Source organism: the organism of the source record quoted next, unplaced genomic scaffold (assembly GCF_019419815.1).
Source record: "Pyrus x bretschneideri cultivar Hongxiangsu unplaced genomic scaffold, Pyrus_bretschneideri_v1 Contig79, whole genome shotgun sequence".
NCBI classification, from domain to species: Eukaryota; Viridiplantae; Streptophyta; class Magnoliopsida; order Rosales; family Rosaceae; genus Pyrus; species Pyrus x bretschneideri.
Genome location: NW_025999819.1, coordinates 1,323,713 through 1,335,605, shown reverse-complemented (window position 1 = coordinate 1,335,605; position 11,893 = coordinate 1,323,713). Strand labels below are relative to the sequence as shown.

Below are 11,893 nucleotides of genomic sequence, written 5' to 3'. Positions count from 1 at the left end.
TTCTGAACATATTGTCCGTTTCCATTTCGGAACCTGGAATTCTGCTCAGAGAAATTATAGTATTACGAAGAAAGAAATATTATCTATAGTAATATGTATATCTAGATTTCAAGATGATTTATTGAACCAAAATTTTTTAGTAAGAGTTAATTGCAAAAATGCAAATTATGTTTTAGAAAAAGATGTCCAAAACATTGCATCAAAACAGATTTTTGCATGATGGCAAGCCTTATTAAGTGTTTTTTAGTTACATTCATGATTTCCTAGCCAGAGAATTTTTGCAGGGAAAAAATGTCAGAGAAAAAAAAATCCTGATAATCAATCTTCGAGGAGGCTCCCAGCCTCACTCAAACCAGTCAAACAAGAGTCACCTAAACCAGTTAAACAAGGAACATCCCTTGTTCCCTTTCCAGCCAGCTCCGCAGTCAACAGATTTATCCCTCTAGGCTTCACCTTAAGAAATTTCAGACTAAACTACCATTCAGCCCTGGTCCAACCCTACGATTCGTTCAAAGCACCAGTAACAACCTCATCTTTCCAGCCAATAAATTACAGTAAGACCTTTATATTCAAAAATCACCTAGTGAGTACCTATTTGGTATCCCGTCCAATCTTAGTAAAATTTCATCACTAGAAAAATTAGTCAAACCTAGTTTCCGCTCAACTTCCATTATCAGCCAGGAGACTATTTAAAACTCTTGATTTTTATAAAAGCATCTTGTTTGAAACAGAGTTAATGTCCATTAAACCAATAAAAAGCAATATTGATCCCATTAAGATCCTTTATCATTCCATCCGTATTGGAAAAATCATCATAGAGTCTGAATGGGAATCCCCATTTACAAATGCAAAACATCTCCATTCTCAGTTGCCACCCATCCAACATAATTATGATGATTTTATTAATGCCTGAACCAATATCTTCCTCTATCAAACAGAGGATTTTAGTTACTCTTGGTTTCTTAATTTGGACAAAAGATTTAGGCCAAACTTTCTAGCTTGGTTTCCCAAGTGGTGGTCAGCTCATGGTCCGACAATCAATCATCCCATAAACATTAATGCAAAGAGTCAAACATTTCCGTTCATGTTTTAACAGAGAAAAAATCTCTCTCCTTCTCCTTTTCATGGCCAAATACAAAGTTCCATGAATTTTGAAATGGGGTTACGAAGTCAACGATGAAGAAGGTTCCAGAGTCAGGTCAGCCAAATGGTGGAATGAATTCAACCAGCAGAGAATCTATTAAACGTTATGGGGTGACTGATGCTGAGTTTCTTCATCGCGATTTACTGAACTTTCTTCAGCCATGGCTCAAAGATGAAAGGAATAACACAGCAGCAAGAATAGCAGAGCTAGGTTACGAAAGAACCCGCTCTGATACCATGTGGAAATTTTAAGTTTGAATGTATTTTTCATAGATTGATTGAATGTACAAAGGGGGATATATAATGAGGTAGAAGGTTACAAGCAACCCTACCTTGGCAAATCCTATTAACCCAATAAACCCTAAAGCTGTCACTCCTTATATTAAGGGAGTGCAGCAAGTAGCTAGCACACAACTATCAACAAGTCATCTAGATGTCAATCTTCCTCAAATTAAGGGATTAGACTTTATAGAGAATCCCATGGAAAGAGGGAACATAAAATTTGGTAGCATCAGTCACCCCATACCTATATCATTTAATATCCATATGCAGCATTAATGGGGTGACTTATGCAGCATTAGTCACCCTATATCGTCTAATATCCATATGCAGCATCATTGGGGTGGCTTATGTAGCATCAGTCACCCAACCTTGCAGGATATGTATGGAAATCAAAATAATTATGCACAAGTTTTTCAACTTAAGCAGGACATTGCTAGTGCCTAATAAGAAGCAAAGGCGTTTGTTTAACACCTTGGGAGTCTTAAGGCCAAGTGGAATGAGTTGGATGTTTATCTCCCTTATACCACAAACCCTACCACTCTCCTAAAACGAGCTGAGGAAGACATAATCTATCAGTTGTTAGGGAGTTTAAACTCCGAATACGAGGACCTAAGGAGTCACATATTGATAAGTTAAGAATTGCCCGCCTTCAACAATGTTTGTGTAACTATTCAATGAGAAAAAGCAAGGAAGAAAGTGATGAATGTTGAGCACAGATCAAGATTGATTGAGACTCGTGCATATGCCTCAAACTACAAGACCTCAGAGGCAAAGGGGTACAAGGGAAGAAATACACACCTAAAATGCAAATACTGCAATGGTGTTGGTCATGTGGAAGACACTGGGAACTTCATCCTGGACTCAAGCCTAAATTTAGCAAAGATGGGAAGACGATACCAAAATCCTCACAACAATTTCACTCTCAACCCAAGGTCCAACTTGCTAATGCTCACTTTTCTACTGTTTCACAAGGATCCATGGAATTCATTGCCAATCCATTGTCACTCATCAATGAATTTGCAGCCTATCTTCAAAGTAAGGGACATAGAGGAGGTTCATAAGCTCAAGGCAAGGATGAGGGCAGTCATACAGCTATGTTGAGACAGTTTGCCAACTTTCTTGCTGGAAATGAGAAGGTATCACGAGAGGAAGCACCAGGTATACTCAAAGCCTTCACTACTACCTTATTGACTAGTACTGAAAATGATTGTTGGGTAATAAATTCAGGCGTCACAAATCATATGACAAACAAAGTCACAAACTTGCATCATTTTAAATGTTTTTCGAGTCCTTCACATATTTCAGTTGCAAATGGAAAAAAATGTCTTAGTTTTGGGCAAAGACGAAGTAAACGTACTCTCACACAAAACACCATCCACTGCCTTATATGTACCAACCTTTCATTTCCAACTTCTGTCAATTGGAAAAATCACAAACACCCTGAATGGCCGTGCTATTTTCTCAACAAATAATGTAATTTTTCAGGATGTTATCACCATGAAGATGATTGGTGAAGGGGTCTTCATAAATGAACTTTACTACTTGTGCAAGAATGTCTGTTTTTCTTAGGCTCTTCAAGCTCAATCGAAGTCCATAGTTGAAAACCAACTTTGGCATAAGAGATTAGCTCATCCCTCAGAAGCTGTGTTGTAAAAACTATTTCCACATTTTTGTAAATCTCATCTTACTTGTGATACTTGTCAATTTTCTAAGTTTACTAGACTACCTTTTGGTAGTTCAATGTCTAGGACAAGTAAACCTTTTGAAATGGAACACAGTGATGAATGGGGACTAGCAACTGAATTAATGGAAGGTTTTAAGCATTTTGTTCTATTTGTTGATGACTTTTCTCGAATGAGTTTTTTATATCTTATGAAATCAAAGAGAGAAGTCCCAAACGTTTTCAAAGACTTTCATCTACATGCAAACTCAATTTCAATCAAACATTATAGTCTTAAGATCTAACAATGGCACTAAATTTCTATCCAACAACATGCTTCAATACATAAGTTCTCAGGGCATCATGCATCAAACCAATTGTGTTGGAACTTCCCAACAAAATGAAGTAGCCGAGAGAAAGAATAGGGATCTCTTAGAGAAGACTCGTGCCCTTATGCTTCACATGAATGTTCCAAAGAAATTTTGGTCATTTGCAATCCACACTACCACTTATCTCATCAATTGACTCCCAAGTCGAGTGCTAGAGTTCAAATCTCCCTATGAAGTACTTAAAGGTAGAAAAATTGATTTGACACACCTCAAGGTATTTGGATGTGTTTGCTTTGTTCATATTCAATCCTTGAATCGTGACAAATTAGATGTCAGGGCTACCAAGTGTGTGTTTATGGGTTACTCTTTCACCCAAAATGGATATAAGTGCTTTAATCCAGCCACTAAAAAGTGTATTGTGTCAAGAAATGTGACATTTGAAGAACACTGTCCTTATTTCACTTCCAAAGGAACTACTACAAGTCAGGGTGAGGAATTGTTTGAATTATTTCCATTCCCGCAGAACTTTAATCATTCTGTGTTGGAAAAAAACTCAGTCTATGTGATTTCTGATGGTGAAGAAGCAAATTGACTCAGTCACTGCTAGTCTGATTCCTGCTTGTGAAGAGAATGATGAGTCTCACTATGATCACTCTCAACCTCTCACAGAGCCTCAAGTGATTAAAAGAAATCCTCCTCGAACAAGGAAATATCCAACTAGGTTGCAAGATTATGTTACTTATGCCTCACAGCACCCTATCAATGAAAGCATCAGTTTTCGTGAGTTCTCTACATCTCATGCTGCATTTCTCAGTGAAATTGATAAACACTGTGAACCTAGGGGTTTCCGAGAAGCATCACTCCTCCCATAATGGAATCAAGCCATGATAGATGAGCTTCATGCACTGGAAGAAAATAACACCTGGAGTTTAGTTCAACTACCACCAAGAAAAAAGGCAGTTGGAAGTCGTTGGATTTACAAGTTCAAATTCAAGGTTGATGGTTCTATCGAGACACACAAAGCTAGACTTGTAGCTCGAGGTTTCACCCAGACCTTTGGGGTAGATTACAAAGAGATATTTTCACCTGTGGTCAAGATGAATTCCATGAGGGTTTTATTTTCAGTTGCTGTAAATTGTGGGTGGTCCCTTTATCAAATGGATGTGAAGAATGTTTTTCTTCACGGAGAGTTACAAGAAGAAGTGTATATGTAGCCTCCTCCATGCTATAATGGTCTTGAAGGCAACATGGTGCGTAAATTGCGCAAGGCAATATATAGATTGAAACAATCCCCGAGAGCTTGGTATGGCAAGCTCAATTCAGTACTCGAGAAGGCTGGTTTTATGCGAAGTAATGTTGATTCCTCAATGTTTGTAAGAACTAGTACCAGTGGGAAATTAGTGGTTCTCATCTACGTGGACAATCTCATTATACAGAAGACAATGCTATTGAAATTAAGGCACTGAAACGTTCATTACATCAAACATTTGCTATCAAAGATCTAGGGTGGCTCAAGTATTTTTTGGGTATTGAAATGGCAACATCTTCAAAGGGGCTATTTCTACATCAACGCAAATATGTACTAGATCTTCTTCAAGAAGCAAACATGCTTGACTGCAAACCTACCATCACTCCCATGGATTACAAACTGAGGCTCAATAAAGATGGATAAGCTATGCATGATGTGAGTTATTACCAACAGTTAGTAGGTAAACTTATATATCTCATCATCACACGTCCAGAAATCACATATGCAGTGAGCGTGGCAAGCCAATTTATGCACTCTCCTACTGTTGATCACCTTCATATTCTTAAAAGAATTTTGCGCTACCTCAAGGGGTCAATAGGGCAAGGGATCATCATGCGGAACAATAAGTCCATTACCATTGGTGGATACACGGATGCATATTGGGCAGGGAATGTACTTGATAGAAAATCTACCACTGGTTATTGTACATTTGTGGGGGGTAATCTTGTTACTTGGAAGAGCAAGAAGCAACAAGTAATTGCTCGTTCCAGTGCAGAGGCTGAATATCGAGCCATGACAGCCACTGCATGTGAACTTAATTGGCTTAAAGGGCTTCTTTCAGACTTAGGGTTCCTTACTCCGTCCTCTATGTCCCTTATGTGCGATAATCAAGCAACCATGCATAGTGTTGCCAACCCCTGTGTTTCATGAAAGAACCAAACATATCGAAGTGGACTGCCATTTCATTAAAGCTCAAGTTTAAACTCAAGTCATACGGACCATTTTCACATGAAGTCATGATCAACTAGCAGATCTATTTACCAAGGCACTAGCATCAGCACCATTTCAACGTTTTTTTGGCAAGCTAGGCTCAATTAATCTCCTCGATCCAGCTTGAGGGGGAGTATTAGACGTTATGGGGTGACTGATGCTAAATATGACTGATGCTGCAGAAGTCACCCCACTGATGTTGCATATGGATATTAGACGATATGGGTTGACTGATGCTGCATAAGTCACCCCACTGATGCTGTATATGGATATTAGACGATATGGGTATGGGGTAACTGATGCTGCCAGATTTTATGTTCCCTCTTTCCATGGGATTCTCTATTAAGTCTAATCCCTTAATTTGAGGAAGATTGACATCGAGATGACTTGTTGATAGTTATGTGCTAGCTACTTGCTGCACTCCCTTAATTTAAGGAGTGACAATTTTAGGGTTTACCAGGTTAGTAGGATTTGCCAAGGTAGGGTTGCTTGTAACCTTCTACCTCATTATATATCCCTCCTTGTACATTCAATCAATCTATGAAAAATACATTCAAACACACTTAAAATTTCCACAGAATCTTTAAGCGGGTGCTCGAGGAATTCCCCATTAATCACAACCAATTATTCTGACATAGTCATCTATCAAGTAAAATTCAATATCATCTTAGTTACTGTTTGAAATTCTCCGCATCTATATAGGTCTTTTATCCAAAGGGATTCCCACTTTTTGATCAAAATGAGGATTAGTTGTGAGGTCTGCACCACATTGAAGTTCAATGATCCGAACCATTTATTTTTCAAGTTGCACTTTGCAGATTATCCTTGCAAAATATTTGCCAAATCGAAAATGTTTGAGGCATCTAACTGAGTTTAAAGAAATTGACGAACATTATGTTCTAAGAAACATTTAAATTTTATTGTGACGATCATGGGTAAATGATTTCAGATTGAATTAATTAATTTTTTTCAAAAATGATTTATGTATGAAGACTTAAAAAATAAGTCATCTAGATCGTTAAAGTTCGATGTATAATAGACTCCACAGCTAGTCGCTATTTTTACCAAAAAATGGAGACCATTTAGATAAAGGCTCTATATGTAGATATATATTGCATACCTCATGAGCTTGCCCAGTTTTCGTTGCAAAAGTTTTTCTCTTGGGTGGAGGAGACGCCAAGCATTAACCCCTCTTAGTTGTTGATGTATATGAAGTCTGAGTTTAATAAAGTTGATTTTTCATAAAAAAAAAAAAAAAAACAGAAAAAAACAATTATAAAGTCACTGGAATTACGGTTTAGTGGTCTTTCCATATGTATGTGGGTGTGGGACATCTTAGACCAACTTCTACTGATTAATTAATATTATTATTTTTTTATTTTTTAATTTTTTTTACCGAAATCTGAGATATTCCACACCTCAAAGGGTAGGACTAATTCTCAATGTGGTCCGGAAAGACTAAAGGTATTTCAACCCATTCCTGACTATAATGACACATGTCCTTCAAAGCTTTCAACCAGAGAATCACTGATATTTTTACCAGTTTCATGCCTCGAACCAAAGACCATAGAGCATACCTAACTTGAAAGTCTACCATATTTTTTCATCTGGCCACTTGTCGTGGTTTACTGATTACAAGTTCAAAAGAGGCATTATTTGAGTTAGCACGACCTCCTATCTTTAGTATCGTTGTATTAGAAAACAATTATATATTGGGCAAGTCAAAGGGCACTTTTGTCCTTGGCTACACGACTCAATTGTGCGTAATATGTTTCTACAATTTGCCTGTTTTTAAATCAGGTCAGATATTATAATGCAATCATAGCGTTCCACGATTAAATAATGCGTTTCAATATAATTAGCACATAGGAAGGAGCACATCTTCAAGAAAGAAAGAAACAAAGAAAGAGCAGTTATATATTTCATGTATAATCTTATCTTAAATCTTCAACACGGATTGTGTAACCATCATCTTGACAGGTGGACACATAAAAAAGTGAATATGATGTTGCAATTTTGGCACATTCATTGAGTTTAAGTTGTGCCTTATTTTTTATGTCATGGTTCATTTTCTTTTAAAATATAATGGTAATGTTGAGGAAATTAAATTTGTAGATAAAATTTTGTAAACTAAATAACATGAACGTTGATGATTGGGTTATTACTTAAGCGTTTATGAACTTGTTCATTTTTATTGGTGACACATCAATTAGTTTGTAAATTTTTTCTATAAATTTAGTCTCCCTATCATTAAATGAAAAACGTACATACAGAGTCTTTCTTCCCATTTCTTTAAAACCCTAATTTTTCATTTATACTTTATATTTGGTTACACTCCTTTCTTATTCTATTCATGTTTGTGAGGTATAACATACTACGCATGTACGTTTGCCATGAAAAGGAAAAGTCAATAGAGTATTTGTTGAAGAAACTAACTGAGAGTATGAATCAGTGGGTAAACAAGGAGCCAACTACCAAGCAGCTCGAAGTGACATTTAATTAACATGTGGTTCATTGTATCATATCTAGCAATAATTTACAAATAAAAAGTCAAATGCTAATTTGAGGACTAACCTTTTTGTTTAATTAAAAAATTGGTGGGTTAGATATAAGGTAGTCCTATCTACGCACATTTTTTTATCTCTCATGCATCCTTTATTAATTTTTGTGTTTTGATATTTTTCAATTCATTCGATCTGAAGGTTAAAAATTGAAAGGAATGTGTGAAAGATAAAAGAATGATGTATAGATAACACTGCTCTTAAATATGTACTATTTTTGCTGCTACAACACGGCGAAGGTAGACATAAACATTGTGGAAAAAATATTAAAACCATTCAAACATACGTGGGTTTCATTCTATTCTCAGCATATCTGTGTTCTTTCTCCGAATATTGAGAACCATTCAACAATCCGCACCCATTGTATGATTTAGGATGATAGGATCACCAGCAAGATTTACCATACATACGAACGTAATCATGCGCTTAAAAGATAACAAACTAGTACGTATAAGTTACACCAATTTGCTCAGTTTCTGACCTGTCTCGTTGTATCCTAATTCAAATCTCCTCCAGTTAATTGAAGTAGGTTTAAAATATATTCTTGTTAAGAAAGAAAAGCCAACAACAATGGCTCTAATATGGTCAGAGGGTCAACTTATTCTGCACATCTCATTGATAAGCACAAATTGGCTTGCTAGAAGAGTGAACCAATGATTAAGACAAACCCTAACCAGGCTTTGAATCTAGGGACAAGTTTTATTGCATGCATGTTATGCATGGTCCTATGGCATTAATGATTTTCAGTTCAGACACCCTTTCGGTCTGGGTAAGGAGTCCGTTCTGTGTAGTTTCTCGTGCAATGGGTCAGACTTAACCAAGTATCAAGCGTGTGGCTATATTAAGTGCCTTGTGATTATATCCGGTCAAATATGATTATGTCGGCTTCATTCAAGCAAAAAAAGTATGAGCATTGTTGATCTAAAGATAGGTGAAGGTCATTAGTTTGATTTGGAACACTCTGGTGATGCATGTAATTCCTCCAATTCACTCCAATTCCGAAACGTTTTTTAAAATAAAATTTGTTTTGGTGTTTGTAATCTAAAATCTGATCTTTTATTTGTCCTTAAATGGCTAAAGATTAGAAAAGAAAATAAGAGGAGATTACAAGAACTCCATGAATCAAACAAGTTGAATCCCATGTCACTCTCTTCCTATTTCTTCATTCTTCTGCACACCATCAGCAAGAGCATCTAGGAAGGCAAAGTTTTATTTTCGGATTTGAAGAGATAAGAAGAGAGAGAAATCAAAATGCTATCATAATATATAATTTTCATTATTCTAAACTTATAATTTCCTTTTTTAATTTGAAAATAGTCAATGAATCAATGCAATCGCAACCATTAAAATGGGTTTAACTAAGTGCCTAATGGAAAGCAAGCAAACAACGAGCATACATGGCAAATAAATCTACACTAACCTAGCTAAAGTTCTCGAACAAGAGTACCTCTTGTATTTGCAGGCAAATTCCGTTAAAAATATTTGTTCTTTGATGCTGTCCCTATACATACATATGTACATACATAGGTACATCCATAGAGGAGGCCTGAATGAGTTGTAGGTAGCAATTGCTTCGCGAGGAAGATGCTGGATCCCCTTTTTCCCGCTTCTATGTCGTTGTTTGATCTACTTGACTTTAAATGAAACGGCTTGCTTCACATGTTTAGGATTTTGAACACATGAATCCTCACGATCTGGGCTAACAAGTTTAAAGAGTCATACAGGCCACTAAGGGCTGGTTTGGTATTTCTATGCTTTGAAAAAAAGTTGATTCTGATGTGCTGTGACAATAAGCGGCTGTGAAATAAAGCAGCAGAGTGTTTGGTAAACTTTTTTGTAAAAGTGCTTTTGAAAAAAAAAAAAAAAAAACCAGTATTATAGTGTTTGGTAAACTTTTATGTAAAACAGATGTGAAAAAAAGCCGATTTTTCAAAGCTGGGTTTTGCAGCTTCTTGTTTTTGGCTTTTTTCACCCAAAACTGTGAAAAAAAAGCTGTTACCAAACACAAAAACAGCTCCCAGCTTTTTTTGATACCAGCTTTTTTCAGAATCACCTTAGTACCAAACCAGGTCTAAGTTGACCATTTATTTAGATGAGCTATGGAGAAAAAAATCTTAATGGAGAACAATTATCTTTAGATTTTTATAACCAAACAAAAAATAAACCCTCTTTTTGGTCCTCCATAACAGGTTGAAAAACTATCAATGTACTCATATATTTCGTTTGAATTATTTTTAAACCTTTTACATAACTTTCGAGGTTAGAATTCTGAATTCGCTATTGAGTGAGGGACTTATTCAAAGGAATTTAGACAAAGTGAAAAAGAAATGGATTTCTGTTTCTCTTCTTAAATTTACAAAAAAAAAAAAAAAAAAAATTTTACACGATAAGTATATAGTAGTAATTAATGTATGCATTTAAAGTCAAAATAATAATTACAAAAATCTTCCATAGTTTATCCCATTTCGTAGATAATGACGTCATCTGTATATTAGTTGCATCCTACGTTTATGACTGAAAAATCGAATTTAAGGTAACGTAGAGTGTGCTAAACAGAAAACAAAACGAAAACATACTGGTTGTGATCTGGTTGAAGTTTGAAAAGGACCATTAACTACTTATCTGAGTGGTTAAGGCCGCACCTAACACGAGAGAGATTGTCAAAGCCGACATAACTGACCACCGGCATGCTCAAACCCTAAAGAAAACATGCAAAGACTTTATCCAAGTCAATTTCATCCCTGCCCTCTTGTGTAGTTGTTATATAAAACCCCCAACACCCTTTCTCTCCCGTCGTCCCTTATCTAAAAGCCAACTACATTCCTAATTCCTTAACTATCATCTCGCTCCATCCAATCATATGGGCAATGCAGTTTCTCCCTGTTTCCAAAAAAACGCTAACTCAGATGTGAAAGTAATATTTTCAGAAGGCAGCACAAGACTCCTTAAAGGAAAACACATCGCTGGAGAGATCATGTTTGAGTTTCCAGACCAAATGGTTTGCCACGCAGACTCTTTCTTCATCGGCCACCCCGTTCCGGCTTTAGCCATCGACGACGAGCTCATGCATGGCCAGACCTATTTCGTTCTTCCGATTGATCGTTTCGCATGCAGCGTCCTCACAGCCTCGACTCTTGCTGCCCTAGGCTCATCGTCAAGCCCTAACAAGAAGGCAGCTCCTATCAATTTTGGGGAGTGCCCGTTTGAGTACATAAAGAGTTCGAATGGAAGGGTCTTGATCAAGGTGGTACCGGAGTTCATAACAAGGTTAATTGCAAGAGGTCACAAGAAAATAAATGGGTCGTCTGATGATGCTGCTAGTTCTGGTAGTAGTACTTTTCTTTGTAGCACACCTGAGCTGCAAAAACACTATGAACAGCTTGTTGTGTCTAAAGAGCAATTATGGTCGCCTAAGCTTGAAACTATTTCTGAATACAAGGTTAGGTTTTCACCATGTAAATATATAGGAAAGTGGAAACAAAAAGAGCAAGAACTCATCTAATTAATTTCCTTTTTGTTTTTACAATTACATTCATTTTTTTATCAAGAGAAAGGTTAATTTGTAAATTTACTGTTAGCTAATTAAGGGCATAAGAAGAAAGAAAGATTTGATAATTGTACCTATTGTTTTCTTCATTCTTGTCTATATTTATTTGTGAGTGGTACAAAATTTAATTGA

The 11,893-nt window shown here is 36.4% G+C and overlaps 2 protein-coding genes across 2 annotated transcripts; both read left to right on the top strand.

Moving 5' to 3' along the window:
* Positions 1-5,089: 5,089 nt before the first annotated feature.
* On the top strand, positions 5,090-5,593 carry LOC125472989 (uncharacterized mitochondrial protein AtMg00810-like). Its single transcript, XM_048575179.1, has one exon. The coding sequence runs from the start codon at positions 5,090-5,092 to the stop codon at positions 5,591-5,593; it is 504 nt and encodes a 167-aa protein (XP_048431136.1).
* Positions 5,594-10,995: 5,402 nt separating this feature from the next.
* On the top strand, positions 10,996-11,893 carry LOC125472994. Its single transcript, XM_048575200.1, has one exon. It carries the CDS (start codon positions 11,075-11,077, stop codon positions 11,714-11,716), a length of 642 nt encoding a protein of 213 aa, XP_048431157.1. The 5' UTR covers positions 10,996-11,074; the 3' UTR covers positions 11,717-11,893.